This window comes from Crocodylus siamensis, chromosome 4 (assembly GCF_052110815.1).
Source record: "Crocodylus siamensis isolate JL-2025a chromosome 4, ASM5211081v1, whole genome shotgun sequence".
Taxonomy (NCBI): Eukaryota; Metazoa; Chordata; order Crocodylia; family Crocodylidae; genus Crocodylus; species Crocodylus siamensis.
Window position 1 is genome coordinate 202,047,946 of NC_143398.1, and position 23,188 is coordinate 202,071,133.

The 23,188-nt window shown below is 46.8% G+C and overlaps 1 protein-coding gene across 1 annotated transcript in view; it reads left to right on the forward strand.

The window, feature by feature from the left end:
* Positions 1-23,188, forward strand: part of LOC149867443 (uncharacterized) — a 193,253-nt gene that overhangs the window by 42,894 nt on the left and 127,171 nt on the right. The window contains exons 4-6 of the mRNA XM_090041709.1: positions 12,225-12,296; positions 18,442-18,483; positions 18,752-18,822. Of these exons, the coding sequence (XP_089897835.1) occupies positions 12,225-12,296; positions 18,442-18,483; positions 18,752-18,764 (127 nt within the window). The 3' untranslated portion in view covers positions 18,765-18,822. The remainder of the gene's footprint in view (positions 1-12,224; positions 12,297-18,441; positions 18,484-18,751; positions 18,823-23,188) is intronic.

Sequence of the window (23,188 nt, forward strand, 5' to 3'; positions counted from 1 at the left end):
GTATGCCACCTAAGGCAGTCAATAGGAAATGTTGCAGAAAGGGAATGTCAGAAGTCCCACCCTCTTTGGTATGTACTTTGTGCTACAGTGTGGCATCTTTCACCTCCTGGGATATACAGCTCTGAATCTACTCCAAAAGGTAGATAATTTATGCCCTTCCTCTCAAACCCTGGCTAAAAAAGAAGATGGTAGACTGCTTGCCTTTCTAAATAAGAACACAGTAGTTAAAACATACACTTGGGATGTGGGTTCAGATCTGTCACCGAGTTAAAATCTGTGGCTCCTGCTTCCAGGTAGAGTGCCCTAATCCCCAGGAACAAGTTTGTCTGGAGGAGGGTATTTTCAATTCATCCAGTTGAAGCTGATCCATTTTTCATGGGATAATTAAAGACTTATGGGGGTACATCTACATGAGATGTGTTAGTTTGCCTTAGCCTAGTTTACTGTGCAGTAAAGGTGTGTGTCTACATGTGCATGCCCTTGCTGTGCATTAAAAATGGTTAATCTTGACTAAATTTGATACCTGCAAGTGCAGGTATCAAATTTAGTTGTGATTAATTAATGTTCAGTAACACATGTATAGATGTGACCTAGCAGTAACTTTAGTACCAGGTCTGTCCTGCCACTAGGGGGCTGGCTTGAGCCCAGCCCCAGGTCTCGTGGCTGGGACCCTCTCCTGGGCCAGGGCTGGGCTGCTCTCTGGCAGCCCCTAGCTGCAAGCTATAAAAGCCTGAAGACATTTTGTGCTTTGGGGCACACTGCACAGAAGCCTGGTGGGACCTGTGCAATCCCAGGACCACTGCAGGCCTCATGTGCCCCCTAGGCAGGACACAGTTTGCCTCTGCCTGGCCTGTACCATTTCCAGAGCTGCTGCTTGGCCACAGATGAGTGTTGCAAAGGGCTGCAGCTTCCTGCATCCCTTACCAGCCCTGATATCCCCTGAGGGCTGTTGCTGGCTGTCTCTAGCAGCAAAGCCAGCACCTGCTTGCTGCTGCTGCTCATCCCCAGCAGTGTCTCCTGTCTTTGCAGGTGCTGTGGTGAAGTGCCTCTGCTGCATGGCTCCAAGTCCCTGGCCATGCCCCTGTGCTGGGTCCTGCTAGCTGGTGTCCAGGGCCAGCATCACAGGGACAGCTGCGCAAGGACCCAGAGAGCCAGTGTGGGACATCATGTCCTCACCATCCTCCCTGTTGAGCCCTGGTCCCTCCCATGTGTGCACACCTGTGCTGACTGCCTGGGCCCCCACCTGGATTGCCTCGTGGTACTCTGGGGCAGTGCTGAAGTGTTGGCCATGGCCTTTTTGCAGGAGCTGAGGCATATTTTTGGAGCCCCAGGAGTGAGACTCATTGCACCCCTGGAGTGTCACCAACATGGGCAGCCAGCCTAAGCCCCCACTCCATTGACACATCACTGGAGGAGGAGACCTTAGGCCTTCAGCACCTAACCCCACCTTCCTTCCCAGCTGCTGCATCCACTGGAAGCTCAGGGAGCCCTTGCCAGCAGCTGTCTCACTCTCAGCCCAGCCCCAGACCCTGCTATGAGAAGCAGCCTGCAAAATCACCTTGGGCAGCCAGCAGCACCAGCTTCTCCCCGGGGAAAGCCCCTGGCCAGGCACCAGCCCACCGTGCACTGCAGGTCATGAACACTTGGTGCAGCTGGTTGCACTTGCCAATGGGGAGGCCCATGGTGAGTCACCAGCCTTGCCAACCTTGGACACATGGTAAGTCCTGCACTGAGGGGAGGTTCTCCCAGTCCCTGCCCCTGCCTCTTCCCCTGCCCCTTTTCCAAGTCCTGGCCCCTGGCCCTGCTTCTGCCCCCTGTTCCCACTTCCTGCCTGGCCCACCTGCACTCTCCTGGCCCTGGATTCCACCCCTTCTTCCCCCCCACAGCATGCAGAGAGGTGGGACACAGTTCAGAACTTTATTAGGCCGCCCATGTTCCTGCAGCTGGCTGAGCATGGGCCTCTCACACCATGATGAAGGCATTGATTCCAGCGGCAGTGTCCTCCTCACCAGCAGGGGGCACGGATGTGTAGCGTTGCCACAGGTGATCCTTCAGGCAGTGGCAGAGGTTCTGGGGCAGCCTGGGATTACCCTCTGTGCCATCGTAGTTCAGGGTCCCAAAGTAAGAGCATAGGTGTGCCCAGGGCACCAGGAGGATCAACAGCACCAGGGCGTAGTGGCTCTAGAACCCTTCAGCCTGCACAAACAGCTTATCATGCACTGCCTCAGGGTGCATGCAACAGTGGCATGCTAAGGGTACAGTGGCAGCATGGGGGGGCAGCCCTGAGTTGCCTTCCCAGAGGCACCCAGCAGGGAGGGCAGGGGTGTGGCCACCCCTTCACCCCTGTTGTCTGGGAGCCCCATGTGCCCCAAGCCTGGGCACCATGGGCTGGGCAGCAGTGCAGCAGAGCAGATGGCCTGCAGGGGCAGAGTGGGGGAGTGGGGTCTGGAGCCAGCAGCCTGGCCTGGCCTGTCCTACCTCAGGCAGGGGTTGGGGGCTTGGCCAGTAGCTACCTGGGCTCAGGATTTCCTGGCCAACTTACCATGGTTCCTGGGCACCTGTATACAGCTGCCCCTGATCTGAGGCCAGGCAGCACATGGTTCTGGTGCAGAGCATCTTATCTCTGAAATATTGCAAACTCTCACAAAAAGCTTCTGTCTCTTGCCTCTGCAGAGCCAACATATGGATATGGGGGAAACCCCACCAGTCTCTGTAGGGATGTAGGCTCCAGCTCACTACCATACAGCACTGTGCTGGCTGCAGGCACCCTTGGGCCTGGGAGGAGATCCTTTGGTGCCTGCTGCCCTCAGGAGCTCCTGGCCTGGCCCCTGCCCCAGATCTGCCACCACCTGCCTGGGCCAGGGCCCATTGCTCTGCCCCACACCACATGTCCAAGGACCTGGACATGCCTCATACAGATGCTGGGGCCAGATGGTGAGGGAGCCTTTGGATGGCCTTTGGGGATTGCAGTCCCAAGTGGCTGCAGCACAAGGCCGCCACCCACTGAGGTTGCTGTGGTCCCTGGGACAATGGGGGAACAGCCTGAGGTTGGGATGCTGGGCACCTTCCCCTGGGCTCTGCCTCCTAGGCCCCTTTCCATTGCCCCCCACTCTGGGGCAGAAAAACAGAGACATTATAAATAGTTTTGACATTGTAAGCAGGTTTTTTATTGTTGGTGGATGGGAAGGGTGGTAGAGAGGCTCTGTTTGTTGAGGAGGGAGAGGGAGGGGGCTCTATTTATTGAGGGGGAAGGGGAGAGGGATGAGTGTGGATGTTGTTAGGGAAATAAAGCTTTTTTGTTTCAAACATGTGCCTGGCCTGAGAGTGGTGTTGGGTGAGCAGGGTGTGTGTGTGTGGGTGGTGGGGCAGGTGGGCTGGTGCTCAGAGTGCAGGAGGAGTGGGGTCAGTCAGGACCTCCCACACCCAGTGCCCTGGCCCCCGCCGGCAGCTGTGTGGCTCACCTGGGGCCTTGGTGTTTGTGTGCGGGGGGTGTTGCAGGGGCCAGCAGGAGTGCAGAGCCATTGGATTATCACTGCCAGGGCAGGGCTCAAGCAGCAGGCTGCTGGGCATTGGTGGCAGAGGCAGGGGGTGGAGCAGCCATGGCATGGGGGGGCAGGGTTTGCAAGGAGGGAGCTATTGCATGCTACTCCTGTGCTGGACACAGCTCCTGGGCAGGAAAGGGGCTGACCAGAGATCAGAGTGCAGGGCTGTGTTTCCAAGATGGCTGCCAAGTGTTGGAAGCTAGGGCCAGACCCTGTAGCTCCCTCTGGTGGCCACAGAGGCACATGGCAGGGCTGGAGGGACTTGGCACTAAATTTAATGCCAAGTGCCTGCACATGTAGACACCTGTCAAAAATCCCTTTCTGTGCATTAGCTTAATGTACAGTACATTTAATAGTGACTAATTGCATGTGTGGATGCACCCATTGGGTCAGAGCTCAAGACCTTTTGTGGATATTGTGCTAACTTAGCATATGTCCACCTGAAATCAGTGGAACTTGTACTCTCAAGTTACTTAGGTACTTTTGAAAAAACCACCCTGCATGTGAAAGGGATAGAAATATAGAAAATAAGGCTGGAAAATATAAATTCGTATACATAAGTCTATTTTCTTTGTGGAATTAGCCATCATACCACACAATTCTTTTTGGTGTATTGGGCTTCTCTATTCCTTTTCTATAGCTCTTTATAGCAGTCTTTTCTATTGCTGCCCTTTGTCTTTTATTCTATATATTCACTACTCTGTATCTAAAGAAATTCTGCCTAAATTCCTTGAGGGTCTGACCCCTCCTTAGCTTTAGGTTTATGCTCCTTTGTACTTGTATTTGACATTACCTTGAAGACTCTTGGAGACTCGCACTTCTTTTTTCCCTTCAGAATTTTGTATTCCTCAATGAGATTCTCTGCCTTCAAGAAGGCAGATTTTAATAGTCAACATTTCTAAACCCTAAATAATTTTGGTTGTTTTCTCCAGCATAATATAAGAATAATTTTGCCATGTTGCCTTTCTTATATTTTAGTAATTTCTTTCTATATGCCCAGTACTTCTATTCAGCAAAGGGTTTTCAACAGTTGCACCTGTTTTTAGCATCCGTTTACATTCCATTCCCCTGCGAATACTGCATATCATGAGATACATTTACTGCATCTTACTTTTGAAGACATACTCCCTTTTCCAACTGCTTGTATGCATTCTAAAGTTTTAAATTGTAAAAGTTTAAATTCATCAATATTATCTGATACAAAATTCTAAGTTACAGGGTATAAGTGAAAATATTATAAGATTTTCCTTTTTGGTAAGAATTATGTTTTTGAGAATGTGACTAATGTTGCTAATTGTTCTTCTATATTTAGCATATTACAAATCATATCTAATCCAGATTTTTATCATAAACAGAGGTAAATAGAATATTGGGCATGTCCACACATGCAGGCATGTGTGCTTGCAGCAGTTCAAACAGAAATGGCAGAAACTTGAGCCAGGGCTTTTTGCCTCAGTGCATGTGCCCAGACATGCACTTTGGTGTGGGGAAAATTGTGCCACTTGGGGCAAAATAACTTTGCCTGGTGACTCAGGTGACCTGGAGCAAGTGGAGGCCTGCCAGGCATTGTACTTGGCAGCCTCCTCTGCTAGGTCAACTGGAGCTTTGACCTGATGGTGGGCTCCCATATACCCCTCTGGTCCTGGCCATGCTCTAGCACCACTTACACAGCTTGCCTGTGCCCCCTGAGGTCCTGGCAGGGGTTCAGAGATGGGACTTTTTCTGGCCAGGATGGTGCAAGATTGATGTAGAGATCCTGAGACTCCCCTTGCAGGAGGGTGGCCAGGGCCTGGTTTGCCTGTGCAGCCAGGTCCTGGTGTTCCGCCTTCAGGCCCTGCAGCGACTGCTATACAGTGTCAGAAGCCACACAGCATAGGGCCACCTGGGGCATGCCTTCTAGGAGCTCCAATATGACTGGCAGCTCCTTGGCCTGCCTAGCTTCTCCCTACAGGACCTGTGAGGCTGCTAGAGTTCTACCAGGACCTCCTCCAGCTGGAGGTGCTGACAGCAGAGGCACCCCAGTTGCAACAGAGGTTGATCCTGGCTGGTGTCACCCATATCGGAGACCTCCTGGACTATGATAGGCAGGAGTGGGTGGACCCAGCTGAACTGGTCTGGTGCATGGGTCTACCCATGACACGTGTGATCTACCATGTGGTCTAGGGGGTGAAATCTTCCCTACCTCATGATGCCATTGCCTTTGTTGACCAGGTGCTGCATGGTGGTGGTCCCAGCCCACTGGAGTTTGTCTTGGGGCTGGCACCTTGCCTGACCTTGTGGCACTCCCCACTCCACCACCTGAGCCAGCTGGAGGACACCAGGCCAATCTGCTTTTCCACTATTCATCGCCACTACCTCTACATGCTTGTGTGCTGCATGATCCATCATGTCACCCTCGTGTCCCACCCAAACACCAAGTGGTGGGACCTGCTTGGCGCAGGTGTGGGTGGGGCATCCCAGTGGTCGAGTCTGTACTCCACCCTCATCCCACAAGCCACTGGGGACCTCAGTTGGCAGCTCCACATGGAGCTGTTGCCATGGGTGTGTATGTGGCAAGCTTCACAGACACCCATCTCCTGCCCCTTCTGTGGGTGGAGGGAGACCCTGGCACACATAATCCTCAAGTGTGCCAGGCTAAAGCCCCTCTACCTTCACCTCCAGAACCTCCTCTTGAGGTTCTAGTTGAATTTTCCCTCCCCTCTTTTTGTTTTTGATCACCCTATCTGTAGCCCCACCAAGTCCCAGGACCTCCTAGTCAACTTCCTCCTGGCCCTGGCCACATGGGCCCTGTACTTGACCAGGAAGGAGGCTTTGGCTGGGAAGGTGCCCAGAGACTGTGAGAGGCTCCTTTTCTCTCATTTGTCCAAGCATGTTTCCAGTCAAAGCACCAGCGGGCAGTGTCTACCAGCTGCTTGGATGCTTTTGAGGACTGGTGGGTGTGGCCGGGGGGACTCTGCTCAGTGTCCCCCTCCAGAGCACTTACTTTCAATTTTTGACCCTTTGACCCCCATGTCAATCCTATCTCATTTTTTTCTTTAGTTGTCCCACAGAATCAGTTGTTCCACTCATCCATTAGCCCCCATATAGTTTACCAGGTGGGCCTCAGAGCCCATGGCAATTTTGAATGGACAAATAGACAGTAGCTTCTGGGGCCTGGCCAACTGGTACCTGTGGACACTAGCCCTGAAGCAGCCCTGAGAGTTCCCTGCACTCTCTATGCAGTGCAGCAGTCTGGCCCCAAGGCTGCATGCCTGCCAGACCCAGATGGGGACTGCACAGCCATTAGAGGCACCTGCTCCTTTGGGCCAGCTGCCAGTGGGCTGTGGCTACACAGATGGCCTTTGTGTAGCACAACTGCCATGTGTGCCACCATCCAGTGATCTGGGCAGCTATCACCCAGAAGATGTTCTCAGTGTAGTGGCCTGCCACCTCCAGCTGGGTCTCAGTTTCTAGCTCTGAGCAGGCTTCTCTGTCTGGGTCCTGCCACTTGCTTCACTAGCAGAAATTCTGGTGTTCCCTATTTAAAAACTGCCAAATTCCTGATAAAAAAAATCCCCAAGTCACTCTTTTTAAACTACCCCCAAATCCATGTTCTTCCACAATTCAAACAAACAACAACAATATATAAGTGAGAGAGAGAGAGACAGAGAAAGAAGTCAAATCAGCTGGGCAATATTTTATTGATCTATTTACAGTTTTAAAGCAATCTGGAAGCCTACCAGTGACTCTATCACCATAATAAAGCAAATTCTAAATATCTATACAGTTTGGCATTTACTTTTGGCTTTTTGTCATAGAAAAATCAGATCTGCCCCTACCCGCTTTGTTCACCAGGATGTGCAGCACTGAGCAGCACTGATATGCCAGTACCATGCTTCTGCCCTTGCCCCTCACTTTTAACGCACAGCCTGCCCCCCATCCCAGTCTCCTCACTCCTGACCCACAGGGCCAGGTATGTCAGTGAGGGGCTTGTGGGGGTGGCAGGTTTGTGGGTGGATTGTGAGGGGACTGTGGGTGTGGGGAGGGTTTTCATAGTTTTTTTCATAGTTGGTAGGGTTGGAAGGGACCTGAGCAGATCATCTAGTCTGACTCCCTGCTACGGCAGGAAAAAACTGTGGTCAAATGACCCCAGCAAGGTGTTCGTCCAGCCTCCTCTTAAAGACCCGCAGGGTAGGACACAGCACCACTTTGCTTGGAAGTTGGTTCCAGATCCTAGCCGCCCTGACATTGAAGTAGTGCCTCCTGATGTCTAGTCTGAACCTACCCTCTGCCAGCTTGTGACCGTTATTCCTAGTCACTCCTGGTAGTGCTCGGGGGAACAGGGACTCCCCCAGTATCTGCTGGTCCCCTCTGACTAGTTTGTAACAGGCCACTAGATCCCCCCTCAACCTTCTCTTGTGATGGCTGAACAGGTTCAGGTCCCATAGCCTGTCCTCGTAGGGCCTGCCCTGCTGCCCCCGATCATGCAAGTGGCCCTCCTCTTGACCCTCTCCATGTTGTCCACATCAGTCTTGAAGTGCAGGGCTTGAGGGGGGGCTTCTCGGGAGGATTGGGTCCCCTGCTTCCCACAAGGCCCAGCCCCCTTGCAGAGCTCATGGACTGCTGCCCCAACAGGGGCCACAGCACCCCCCTACAGAGGCCTATAGCCCCTCAACAGGGGACAAAGTCCCCCAAGAGGGGCCACATGCCTTCCTGCAGGGGCTATAGTCCCCACACAGGGCTCATGTGCTCCCTGCCCACCCTGCTCACTCCCCAACCATATCCCAGCTCCTCACTTGCTCCCCTGCCTGGGCCCAGCCCCAGCCTGGGTCCAGTGTCCCCTCACACACTGGCAGTAGCAGCAGCCATTGGGACTGCTTGGGGCCTCATGGCACAGCCCCCCATGGGGCAGCAGGGGGCAGTGGGGATCAGCCCTGGCTTCCTGGCACCCATGCTGCCACATCACGGGGGTGCAGCCAGGCTCAGTAGGGCACTGCATGGTGCTGTGCACTGTCAGGCAATACAGGGCTGTTGTGGCTGTCACTCAGGGCTTGGCGCCACTTAGCCTGAGTTGCCCCAAGCTGCCCAACGGTGTGTGGCACCGTGCGGTGCCCTGCCGAGCTGAACTCACCCCCACAATGCAGCAGTGTGGGTGGCAGGTGGCTAGGGCCAATCCCCACTGCCCCCTGCCACGTGGGGTGGCTGTGCCATGAGGCCCCAAGTGGCTCTGGCAGCTGCTGCTGCAGCCAGTGAGTGCAGGGATACTGGAGACTGGTGATGGGACTGGGAGTGGGGGTTGGGACTGGGCAAGGAAGCGAGCTGGGAGCTGGGGCCAGGTGGGGGAGCAGTCAGGGGTGAGTGAGTGGGCGCTGGGGCTGGGCAGGGGAGTGATTGGGGCAGGAATTGGGGGCTGGGGCCCAGCAGGGGAGCCATCAGGGGCTGGGTGGGGGTAGGTGGGGGACCCACCCTTCCCAAGGTGCCCCCTTATCTCCTACTTACTCATCATGGAGGGTGAGTTGCTTCAGACCGGTTACCTCAGGTCCTCCACAGAGCCACTCTGGTAGCCAGCCAGAGTATCTCTATGGCTGGCACTTCACCCGGTGCTGAAGCACGCTGCCTGCCCATGCAGGGACAAGCAACGATGAAGGCACCATGGACCTGGACCTGGGTCCTGCCCCACTTTTTCTCCTCGGGATATCTTTTGATACCTGGATCTCCAGGTATCAAACTGTGCCCCCACAGTGCCAATATGCAGTGCAGGGAACGTTATTTTGTTCCTGGTGTGCATCTTGCAGCATCTCAAAGGAACCTGAGATGCTGCAAGGGGCAAGTGCACTCTTGTTTGGAAGCACCCATTGAATTCAGACAAATTAATGGCTGTACGTAGCTTAAAATTAATAGAGATTTGGCAAGAAGAAAGTTGATTAAAGAAGGGATTGAACATTCACTGTAAGTTGCAGGTTTTTGCAGTGTATATACCAAATGGCTGCTGCTACATTTCAAACACAATTTCCTGCTTTTTTTTCTCTTCTGGGTGTCCCATTAGTTTCAATCTTACATTAACTTCCTTGGTAACTTAAGTGATCATCATATCTAGAAAATAAAAAATCAGCCTGGTGGATCTGAACATTGGAGTGATCTTACCAATAAGTTGTTCTGCTTTTCTGACTTCAAGTTGACTTCTAAGTGGAGAGCAGGAAATACACTTTTTTCTGTGTGCTGAAATAGGTATCAATCTTCAAACATTCCATGCTTAGATTATTTACCATACTAGTCATGTATAAGACAGAAACAGCCTAAATTTCATCAAGTCTGCAAGAAGGTAACATTTATATATTCAGTATGTCTTATTTTACAATTCCATAGGCAGATTTTCCGTATTTCCTTGGGTTTGACTTTGCACATAGAAATTACAGTATTCAGCACAAGTCTTCTTCTGGGTATGGATGCTCCCAGGACTCTTTGCTGGTTTCACAGCCCATATCATAGGTCCTTTGCCTCTCTAATTCAAGTGGGGAAACTAATTTATTTAATTTAGTTTAGCAGGATCATTGGGCAAACACTAGATGATTTGCACAAACACCCCAGGGTTACTAGGAGTAACAGCCACAAATTGTTAGAGAGAAAGTTCAGACTGGACATCAGGAGACATTACTTTACAGTTAGGGCTGCCAGTCTCTGGAATGGGTTTCCAAGTGAGGTGGTACTCTCTCCTATGTTCAAGAGGAGGCTGGACAGATATTTGGCTGGGGTGATATGACCCCGCACCCATCCCTGCCTGGCGGCAGGGGGTTGGACCTGATGATCTGTTTAGGCCCCTTCCGACCCTAGCAGTTAAGACATTACCACTGTCATCTGGGACAGAGCTTTGTACATCCTGAGGGGCCCTGGAGGTTCCAATTGTCTTTTTTCCCTTCCCTGTCAGTGCTTCTGACAGCATCCTATTCAGTCATTGCCTGCTGGAAGGATAAGGATGCTTTAGAGCATCATTTAAATACTCAGTGGGCATGTCTACATAAGACACTAACTGGGCAGTAGCCTAATAACACTGCACAGTAGCATGACAAAGCACAGACAGTGCTAATATGCTACTGCAAAGTATTAGTCTACTATGCAGTAGCATCACCAAAAAAGCATTTACTGGTGCTACTACACAGTAACTCTGGTTACTGAACATTTATTTAACACTTGATTATACAAGTACTAAATTAAATGTGCAGTAGCCACTGTGTATTAATGAACATGTAGACATGCCCAGTGCATCTACCTGAGATATTTACTGTGGAGTTGACTAATTAGCTCCACAGTAAAGCAAGTGAAATATCACCATCTACATGTGAAGCGCTATTAGGATGCAGTAAACTAATTAACTCTGCCATAGGACAGTGCTGCCAGACACAAGTGCTATCCTACAGTGGAGTTATTTACTCTGTTGCAATGCATGGATAGATGCTGATGATAGATGATTAATGGGTCAACATAAATTGCCAAACAAACATTTATAGTATGTTTTGTAAAGAGAGAGCTAGTTAAGAAAAAACATATCACAACCAAAAGATTTTTTTTTCTTTGAGTTAGTGCTATTTTATAAGGTATCTAAGTTGTAGCTGTATTGGTCTAGAGGCAAAAGGAATCAAGGGCAATTATACAAGTATCTTTTTGTCCCGCAACACATTGGAGATTTGCTGCGTTGAAGCAGACTCGATTAATTGAGTCCACTCCACACGTGAGCTGATGTGCATTGTGCTATACCACATGTGGTTGTACAAGAGGCGGAATGCATATAAGAACGCAGAAAATGGAAGCGGCGCACTTTTGAACTAAAGTACCTCTGAGGTGTTTTAGTTCAGAAGCGCACCGCTGCCATTTTCTTCATGCTGACAAGCATTTTGCCACTTATACAACTGCACATGTCCTGCGCCAGGCACCTTTCAAAGTGTCTGGCACTGTGGCATTTGTACATATAAAAAATCCCCAAAACTCATGGAAGAGTTGATATTTTCTATTAGATCAACTAAATATTTTCAAACAAATTATTTTATTTATTTGCAAGCTTTTGGGCACACTCACCCTTCATCAGGCATAAGAAAACAAAGATTGTAAGAATTCTACATAAAATTGGTATTTTATAAAATATTTTTGAAGGCAAAATCCTTACAAACCCTAGGCAAATGATTTTGTCATTTTCCAGTTTTACAGATTATGGTTTATTTAGATCCATTACAGAGCTATTCTTTACACAGACAAATATCAATTTTGGAAAGCAGTGGACTTGCTGTGTAGGGAAAAAAACTAAATAATCACTCTTGTCTCCAGATAAGTTTTTATACATATAAGCCACCCCTGGAAGAAAAGAAGGGGTCCCTTTATAAAGCTCAGAGAGATCAGTGTTGTCACTATGCGACTGTGAAGCAAATACATTTTGTGCTTTTTTTCACCTCACCTCTACAAGTCAGAAATACAGCATATGAATCTAAGTCTATAGAAGCTTTCAGAAAAAATAGAGGATATTATAAATGAGTGAAAGCTCTACTGTTTTGTTTTTTAAAAATCATGCCATGCATTTATATATCTGATCAAAGTAAACACATTATCAGCCTTGAACCATGAGATTGTAGTTAACGTTTCTTCTTTCGTGGGAATTATGGATGCCTTCGTTTTGAAATAGCTTTTTTTTCACAAAATATTTATATTATTTCATAGGGCCAAAGTCAGCCGCACTGAAAGGAGGGCTGAACTGGGTCACAAAGTGTTCCTTGCCAGGATGGTATTTAAGTAAGTACAGAATAGTTATCAATTCCCTCCCCCCTGCCCCTTCCTTGTTTGACACTCTCTGGGTTTTCAAGGAAAATTAAATACAAATATTATAACTGTTCTGTATTATAACACCATTTAAATTTCACCATAGCGTTTAGATTGTGTGAGAGAATCAAATTCTTATCAGAGCAGGGAATTGTGTTTCCATCTGTCTGCACCCCTCCTAACACCATGCGGTCCTCATCCTGATTAGGACTCTTGTGTGCCACACTAATATAAATAATGACAAAGGCTACTTTTAAAGGCTACTTCTAGTAGCCCTTCATGTTTATTTGATGGTTTACAGACTCAGCAGCAGGAGTTCACTTTTAGTTTTAATTGTGCAGTTTCTTTAGTGTTTTAAAATTGTGTTTAAATTCACAACATGCTTGGCATTTTACAGATAAAAAAGTGGATCTCTGTCCTGATGAGTTTCCAATCACAATTAGACATAATATAGTAAGCGGAGACAGTAAACAAAGGGTAAGAAGGGCTGAGAATATATTCCGATTTTGTTGGGCAAATCTAGCATGATCATAGTGAATATTAAAGTTACTGAGAGACTAGCAAACTCCTGGGCTTACTGTAGACAGTATTCTACTTTTCCCTTTGAAATCTCGTATTTCCAGTTGTAACACAGATATGACCATACAAATGAATTATCAGTTAGCAGTTGCAAGAGGTCCAAAGTTCCATGTCAGCCTACTAATCACATCATGCTGTACCAGCCAAGCAACCATGGGATACTAAACACAAGGCAGCAGTGTTACATCAAGCATACTGTTACCACATTGCTTCTATGTATAGTTTCAGCAGGAACACTCATTTTGGGACACAATGCCAAATTTTCTAGTTGACATGCTGAACATAATATTTGCCTCCTTGTCACTGTAAACTTTAAAGAATACAGCTCAGCACAGTGGACTGTATTACTGTTTATTTTATACAGAATCTGCATGACTTTCTAAAAACCTTAGAGATGATTTTTTCCCTTCCTTGCTATTGTAGCAGGTATGTGTGTACCTTGATAACCTCTTTATACTAATTGTTGTGAAAATGTGCCTGGTAGTCCTTCGTGGGCAGAATCCCAATTGCCAAGCATAATTAATAGTGTTACAGACTTCAAGGCCATAATGCTCATCAGTTATTAATTAGCAATTCATTTTGCTGAATAAATAATACTTATGATTGATGATGGAACTTGTAATTGGGCACTAGTAGTATTCCTCAAGGGATCAGCTCTTTTTGCAAGTATTAACTATGACAGTAACAGCAAAGAAACCAAGATCATTTAAGAAAATCTGCTTTAAACAACTGTGACACAGCCACGTTATTTCCACTCAGTGTGGGAAAAGTAGAGCTTCAACATCAAAGACTTGCCTGTGGCAACCAAATGCTAATCATTTGTGTCTATTCTGTTTATATTTTGCTTTGTGTGGTAAGCACTTACTTCTTACAGAGAAAACTTCCACATAATTATACCTTCAGATATTACATTGTCCTCAAGAGCTTGCAGATATATTCTTCACCAATTCAGTCAGTAGAAATGACAGTGGAATACCCTCCTACACACAATAATTAATTTAAAAGAATTTGCTAAGATTAAATCTACTTCAGATTAATATATTATGGAAAATCAATTTTGCTTTACATCAGCCTTCCATGTTAGCATAGATAAAATTCAGTTTACCACCCTTCATGGAAGGGGAGAAGCTGGTAAATAAAGCAAATAAGCTGTTAGTTTTAACTGGATAGTCAACAAAGATGACAAATATAGCAGGTCAGCTGCTGACCAGATGCTGCCTTCAATTAATATTCCAACCCTAAAAGACATTTATCGCTCACTTTAGAAAGCAGAGCAGATGAGTCATAAAAGTAACCCACAAAAGATATTTTAAAGCAGTTATAATGGCTAAATTGCTTGAAATAAATTAGCCCTGAAAATAAACATAGTTTGTACACTCTGTGTAAAACAAATTTCTGTTCTCCATAAATTGCAGTGACTAAATGGGAGCTTGTGTTTGACAAGAGCATGCAAATATGCTTCATTACCACAATGTTTTTTTCTTTTGAAAAGGGTTAATAAACTCTATGATATTGCTAGCTAAATAAGTCCTATGCCCTTTTAGGAGAGGAAGAAGCTGCAAGAGAGCAAGCTAAAAAGAAACCAAGAGACTGTGTTGTAATGCTAACAGGCAATTAACAAACTCATGGGTGTTAATTATCTTCATACTGTATCATGTTCAATTAGCTCAGCCTCTGCAACAAAGGCAACCATGAACAATTGCTTTGATAGGCATACAGTACTTCATTTGTAGTTAATCGGTTTAAGCCTTGCAGTTGCTAGGCTACACCAGTCTCCAGAGGTAAAAAGCTGCACAGATGCACTATGTTTAAATGACTACAGAGAACTGTTTAAACTCAAACCATGTATAACTCTTTATTGATTTTTCACAGAAGATCTCAGCTCTGATGATAAGGTTTTGATATATTTTCCTGCTACCGCCAGTTCCTTGGAGTATTGCAGAAAAAAAAAATCTGTCAATATGCTTCTATTATGATCTCTTGATCTGTGGCTATAAAAACCTTTAGCCGCAGCCCTTATTATAAAATAATGGAAGAAGCAATATTTGATTTTTTTCCACTCTGTAATACATGGAGATTTTTTTTTTTGCCATTGCCCCTGGAACCAAATTACAGAGTATATTCCTCCTGTATTTCTGCTTTAAAATAATTCAGAAGAATTTCTAGCACTAATTAATTTGATTGACTCTCAGCAGGAAGGGATCAGCTGTAGCATCATGAACTTTAACAATAACTACCAACTGATGGGCAGTTCACATCAATAAGACCATCACTAGCCTCTCTCACCTGTCACCAGGCGGGGAATGAGCAATAACCACCCCCTGCAGATGCACTGCTTAGCACTTTCTGCCCGATTAGCAATTTATAATGGTGATCAAGAAACAGTCAGCGGCAAATCAAGACAACTGTCTGGCTGCCTGTTTAATTGGCCTTGTTTGGTTTTTGATAAATGGCTCATGACTGCTATAGGCCTCTGTATTTTGACTTTTAATAGGCCACTGTGATTAGACTACCAACAGATACTAGGTCAAAACTGAGGGAAGGTGCAAAAAATGTTAATTAATATCAATAATAGGCAATTATTAGTTAGACAGAAGGACCTACTAACTGCGTGCTCTAATGACTCAGAGCTAACTTGAAGGGAAACAGTGCCAAATTAGCATAACTGTGTGTGCAGGCTGCACGGCAGATCCTAACAAACATCTGTTATGTTAGTAATTCAAATAGAATTCCTGCTTTTCGAGCGATCTTTGCAAAATCAGCAATTCTTCTTGGTCATTTCAAGGCACTAACAATACCCTAGTGACCGGTGCCCTTGCAATTGCAGTTCATAGTATTTCAAGAGTTAAATTTCAAATTTTAACTTGGGTACTGTTTTAAGTCAGTAACCACTGTTTTAAATTAGTAACCTGTATAACTATCACATACAAGAGTCATGTAAACAAGCTTTAAAATACAGTCATATTGAAGTTGTTATACTAGGGGCAGTCATTATGTAGATCAAGCAGGTTACTCTAGTTACTAACAGAATTTTCTTTTTTTTTTTACCCAGAAGGCATTGATGTACCTACATCCATATTACTGCAAAAGCATAATATATTGCCAAGTGTCTGAGCATACTTGTGTGCATGTTTATGTATGTGCATATAGGAGAGAGACAAAAAGCGGCTGCTTACTCAACTGATAGTGGCACGTGTTTACTGTTGTATATTTAGAATGTGGTTTTTAGTTGCTAGTGTACAAAAGAATCAAATTGTTCTGGGAGATATATTTGCCCAAAGAGAACACAAAGCAAAATGGATGAATTTCAGAATGTGCGTGACCATTTCTTTTTGTAATTTGTAGTTTTTACATTGTTTTTCTGTGTTTAAGAGTCCTGATGAGTTGAACCCTCCCAATGGAAATAAGATCAAATGGTTACAGGAAATTGTGTGTTATCTATAATGTTTACTATTTCATTAGTATAAATAATTGTCTATCCTTCATTGAAATGTTTTGAATATTATTTTTAAAGGTAGACCTGTGTAATCATGTGCCATTTTTCTTATGTGTTGTGAGAAGATTGTGAGAGAGATTTTGTGTGCAAATAATAGAAATGATTTTACTGTGTGTGAGTTTGTGCCACACAATAAACACATATCTGACTAGATATGGGTTTATTAAAAGTCAAATTCTAATTTTCAATTGCTGCTTAACTGTAGGTAATTGTTTAAGCATTTATGCGATGCTTACTGGTATCAGTGTGACATCAGTGATAGTTGTACCGTGGCTGAGGACATATAAACTTATGCAGACAGATTTAGAGCTTCATTAAGAAGCCCAAAAGTAGCACCTGGGACTGCTAGCTCAGGGAAGTACTGCAACCCCCCTAGACTATATATATCTATAGGGGCTTTTTCTGATTCAAATTGGGTAAATATATGGTTTTTTACATATGTATCTGTTCTCACACTCATGTAACTCTTTCACCTTTAGAGAAGTTACCCTTCATTTATTCTAACAGCAAAATTCACAACAGGTTGTGGACTCCATCCAACCTGATCACCACAAAGCATGTGTGCTGTTGGAATCTGTATGTAATAGTAAGTACTGGCTGGTAGAGGCAAATGGAGAGAAGTTGCTTAGAGCAGGGAAAAGATTTGTTTGATGTTTGAGCAAGGATTACTTTTGATATTTCATAAATTAGTATTTTATTTGACATGCAACTATTTTAAAAGTATGGGATGAAGCAGGCTCTTATTGGCTGTTGGATCCGTTCTGCAAATAAGATAAAGGGTTATGTGGCTGAAGAATATCAATTCACACGTTGGGATCAGATCACAGGAAAGTAGGGTGATCGAGAGACCCCACTCTGTTATCTGTTCCAGTCCATTGCCCAGGGCAAGGATTGTCCCTAACTAAACCATCTCAGTCAAGTATCTGTTTCACTTTTGCAAAATTACCATGAATGGAGATTCCACCTCTTAAAAACAATGGTTAAGAAAGGGGTATATGGTAACTTTTTCACATTGATAGAAGAAAAGAATAAGGTTCTACCTGACCAAGGTATGTTTTTAATGTAACAATAGACTCTGCTTCAAGCTGGTTCTTTTCACTGAGGGAAGCAAAGAGTGAAGGAAAAAGAGCGTCTGTGAAGTTTAGGGGAGTTTAAGCCAGCCATAGGTCTGTAATATTTTCTATCAGCTGAGCATCTCTAGTGTTTGATAGCAGGACAGATAAAATGTAAGGATCAGTACAATATGGGTGGCAGCAAGCACACTATTCTCTCATCTATCCCCCTTGTTCAGTACCTCCTCTATTGTCTTGCCCTAGAATCCAAAGCCTGTCAGAGTTTCTGCAGTTCAAAAGGTCGCAGGTGAATTGTATTAAATGATGGTCTTAATTTCTAACATGAGCACAGTAAGTTTGCCAGTAGTGGGTGCCCTCACCAAGCTAAGGATAATGTTTAATGGCGGGCATTAAAAACAGTGTTTCATGCAAGTAATGCAGCAAAGCAGATGCAGTAACAGATACAGAAACTAATGCCCAATATTTCTATTTGGTATGATAGAGTCTTCAAAAATTTACAATTTATTGTGTATGGAGGTTACAGCTGAAATCATGGCCCCATTGTTCTAGACACTGCGCATAAAATTTATAATCCTTGTTGTGAAGAACTTGCTATCTAAACAGACAAGATAGAAAATAGGATTAGTTCTGTTTTATAGATGGGACACTAAGGCAGCAAGAAGTCACAAAGGTAGACTTTGGCACAACTGTGAATGGCATTTAGATCCCCTGAACCCAGGTACCTTTAAGAGGTTTTTGGTTAACCTATTGACTGTTTTCTCTGGAATACATAGTTTGAAACTGTATTTTAGTGAAAAATAACTTGATATTAGTACGTTTAGTTGACATTTACTCTGTTATTTTTATGTACTGTACATTTAAGGTGTGTGGACTGTTACTGTAATATGGTACCATACAGTTATTTTCCTTTAAGTTATGACTTTCAATTTTCATTTATTTTTCCACTCAATGAAATCACTTGGATCTTCAGTTTGCCATTCAAGAGAACTACACAACTACAGAAAAACAGAAGGTAGAGTGCTATATAGCCTAAGACTGTAATGTCTACAGTTTATGCCTTAAGAGAAAATATATCAGATATTTTATTGGTAGACCTGTTTATCTATTCATAGAGAGTCCAGTCATGCGAGGTGGGGAATACTCTCGGTTTCTATAGAATGTGTCAAGAGATGTTTACTGCTATAAAGGATTATGCCTAATATCATCTAAATGAGGGGACTCTAGATAATCAAATTTTTTTATCACAAAAGATATACCTTAAATAAAATCTTCCTTTTCAGGCTTTGCTGGTGACAGAGCTCAAGAGGGCCTTCCAAACTGAGATCTTTCTGCCAGGCTCTATAAATATTGGGTAAGGAGTCAAAGATGCCGGGCCTACTTTATAGCACTTACATTCATCACATTCACACACTTGTGGTTCCTTTCAGCTGTGACTGTCAGTTAGATTAATTATGACATGTATTGCTATTTAAATGCAAACTTTGCTGAATTTATTCAAGTTTGGCTGTTTTGCACAATGCTCATAGCTGAATTTAAAGGAGGGGTTACTTGCATGGGATAAATGTTTCTCATCGCACTTTCTTTATGACCTTTGCTTCAGTGGAATTCCTTTCTTTCTTCTTCTTTTCCTTTTCAGAAATTGGGTTAGGAGATTGTTTATCTAAATTCAAACTATAAAATCACTTATTTTCTCTGCATAAAGTTTTCTTTGCAAAGTCTGTTCTAGTCCTGCATCTTTTAAAGGTTTAATTTATTTTACTAAGATTTGTTTATTAAATTGCTTGTATTTTAAACAAGTTACTTTGCAAGTCTTTAAGGGCTTCTACTTTCAGCTCAGTTATTGTCTGTTATAGGATGTTATGGGAGCTCTCTAAGCATCCTCAGTATCTAGAGATATAAGCATGGTCTATAGGAAAAAAAATCCCAACAATAAACCCCTCATGTAGCTTAGGTACCCTGACTGACCTTTCTGTTTTCTCATTTATTTTGCATAAATTATTTTACTAACCCCATCAGAGAGTTAGTGGTAGAAATCTAAAATTTATTTGGCAGAGAAAGCATTTGTTCTGGAAAACAAAGCATAAAATGACATGTACTAGTGCAAAAGGGCAGTCTTCTAACAGAGTCACTCTGGAGTTATACCAAAGCAACTGAGAATAGAATTTAGCTCAGTAGGGTGACCCTCCCTCCCACACAATCTCCTTGAAATCATCTAAGTATTTATAGATCCATTTTTTCTTATCATAGCTGTGATGCATCTGTATAGAGGAATCACCTTCATTCTCTCAGAGCCTGATACCTTTGTGCTGCGTTCAAAATTTAGGTCTCACCTCTAAACTTACTTAGATTTGCTATTGTAAAATGCTTTTGGAGATGTACTTTAAGGAGAAATTCTTTGCCTAAACCAGGGGTTGGCAACCTATGGCACACGTACCGAAGGTAGCACATGGCATGGTTTTGATTGGCACACAGACAGATTCCCGCCCTGAGGGGTGGGAAGAGCCATACCCAGATTGAGTAGCACGTGGCTGCCCAGGAACAGCCTTGCACCACCGCTGACCTTAGCTGGTAAGAGGCCCCAGCCCCAACCCTGCTCAGGCCCCAGCCCCAGCCCGGCATCACGTTGCCTGCCCCTGGCCTCGACCCAGTGCTGGCCCCGGTCCCATGCTGTCGGTCATGTGCCACTGCCAGGCCCTGGCCCTGCCTGCGCCTGGCCCCAGTTGGCACAACCGCTGTGGCTGGCCCTAGCCCAGTGCCACTGCTGAGCTGAGGCCATCCTGGAGCTGCTGACCGCTCTGGCTCTGGCCCCAGCCCTGGCCCCGGCCCCAGCCAGCGCTGCCCCTGGCCTCAGGACAATTGCGCTGCCAGGCTGGGGATGTTGGCAGTGTTGGGCTGGGGCTGTGGACCTGCACAGGACCTGGCCCCATCCCAGAGCTGCCAACAGTGCCAGCCATGGCCACAGCCACGTGCTGCCGGTGGGCCTGGCCCTAGCTGGCACCACTGCCACCAACCGCTCCAGCCCAGTGTTGCTGCCTGGTTGGGGCCATCAGCAGTGCCGGGATGGGGCCAGAGCCATGGACCTGCATGGGACCTGGTCCCATCCTGGTGTTGCCAAAGACCCTGGCCCCAGCCACGTGCTGCTGGTGGGCCCCGGCTCTGCATGGGCCCAGTCCCAGCCAGCACCACCACTGCTGCAGGCCTCAGCTTTGCGTGGCCCCAGCCTCAGCCCCAGCACAGTGCCGCTGCTGGCCGCATCTGGTGCTGGCAATGGCCCAGCTGCAGCCCAAGCCCCGTGCTGCTGCAGGGCCCAGCCCCATGCTGCCAGTGGGCCCTGGCCCCAGCCCCAGCCCCAGCCCCAGCCGTATGCTGCCCATAGCCAGGCTCCAGCCCCAGCCCCCTGTTGTCGGTGGGCCCTGGCCTCAGCCCCAGCCCCAGCCCCGTGCTGTTGGTCCTGGCTCCATGCTGCTGGGTGGCCCACAGCCCCAGCCCCATGCTGCTGGTGGGCCCCAGCCCCACACTGACCACGGCCCTGGCCCCAGCCCCTGGGAGCCCAGAGCTGGGAGACAGCCAGGGCCAGGGCAGGGAGGCAGCAGCTGTTTGCAGCCTTCCAGCTGCAGCTGGCCCAAGTTCTGAGGTAGCTGCTGATAACCATGGAGCCCAGGCTGCTCCCAGCAGGCAGCTGGGAGGATGGAAGCCCTACTGAAAGCTGGCTCGGGCTCCATGGCTATCAGCAACTACCCAGAACCTAGGCTGGACTGCAGCCGGGAGGCTACAAACAGCTGCTGCCTCCTGCCCCTGGCCCTACCTGCCTCCCAGCCCCAGACTCCAGCCCCAGGCTTCTGGCGAGGCAGCAGATACCAGTGATGCTGCCCTCACTGCCACTGTGCTGCCCTTACCGCTGCTGCTGCAGAGCAGCGTTTGAAACCCAGCATGGCAGGACACAGCAGGGAGGTGCAGAAAGCTGCCTCGCGCTCTCCACGCTCCCTGCTGCCCTGGTCACACTTCCCCTGCAGGCAGGGGCAGCAGTAAGGGGCACAACCCTGTGTGCTGCCTACATGCTGGTCCCATGCACACAAGGGAAGTGTGACCTGGGCACCATGCAGAGCTTGCAGCAGCAGGCAGCTTCCCTGTGTGGCCCCTCTTTACGAGCTGCCACTCTGGGTCGTACATGCTGTCCTCTGGAGGCAGCCTAGGGTCCTGGGCAGCAGGGCTGGGGAAGGAAGCAGCTCTTTGCAAGCCTCTTGTACTGCAGTCAGCATTCCAGGTATCATGCTGAGCTCCCTGGGGCTGGAGAGGCAGGGGCTGTTTGCAGCCTGGGGGGCTGCAGCTGGCACAAGTTCTGGGTAGCTGCTGATAGCCAGGGGCAGCCAGGGCTGGAGGCCAGGGGCTTTAGGTGGAGTGGCAAGGGGCAGCAGGTCTAGGGGGGAAAGGGGCACAAGAAGAGCATCCTGCCATGTACCCCCTGCCTCTCATTTTGTTCTTCTGGCATGGCGACACTCTGGCACCTTCCAAGGTAGGCATTGTGGGGTTTTTCAGCACTCCAGCTAAAAAACATTGCCTACCCCTGGACTAAACAGATGTTGTCTTTGGACCAGGGTCAGCTGTAGTGGGATGTATCCTGCCACAGCTGTTCTACCTCATTGGTGTCTACAGATGTCACCAGGGCTATTGTCCACAAACTGTGACTACCTTTGTTTCTGGCAACATTTTGTGGTGACTTAAATGAGAGGATATCTGTTTGCTTATTGCATGCCATGGAAGTTTCCCTGCAGGAGGGAGCTTGCAGACATGCACCCCAGGAATCCCCCTGCAGGGGATTCCCATGATGTGTGTATCTTGCCTGCATCCTGACTCAGGGAGTACCTCTGCAAGCAGGGAAAACTTCATGGCAGTTTCCAGCTTGCAGACACATGCCACAGGAATTTCCTGTAGGAGATTCCTACAGCAAGCGTATCTCACTGCCACATCCTAACCCAGGGAGTGCATCCACAAGCAGGGGAACTCCCACGTTTTCACTTACTTGCAGACATGTGCCCTAGGTTGGAGCATAGCACCCTGGACCACTTTTCCACAGGTTCAGGCTCCTGAAGCCCCAGTAGAAAATGGACTTGAGCCTGTTCTCCAGGGTTCCACGTGACTTCTAACCATAAGGCTCTTACCTTTTCTGGACTCTCCCTTTCATTGTGAAAAGCCTCAAAAAATTGGATTTGAAAAGGACATTTTGAAAACTCAGATCTGCAAAATAGGAAAACTATCTCCTGCCCCACTCTAGTTAGTTAGCTTTGCAAAACTGAATGGATATGCTTAGTAGATGGAGTCTTAACTTTCCTCTGTGCTGGACACAGAGCTTGTCTAGACCTGTGCGCAAAATTTAAATGATGAAATTATAATACCAGTGCCTTTTGCACTAGAACTTGTGACTGGGACCACCTGAAACATAACAATACAGTTAATGCATCTCTGGCTTTGGTATCAAATGTACCCCATGCCCAACTACTCTAAATTGATTATGGGTAAGTTGCCCCTTCAAAGTGATTGCCTCCCCCCTGTTATCACATTCCTCACTAATCTAGGTGTCTGTGTCAGTTGGAAAATAGGTTGGGATCTGCTCTGTTATAACAATGACCTATACAGTGCCTTACAATTCATGGTCTAAGGTGCTCAATTCAAGTAATCAAGTCCTACTGCAATGAATCAAGTAGTAAATCTCTGGTTTA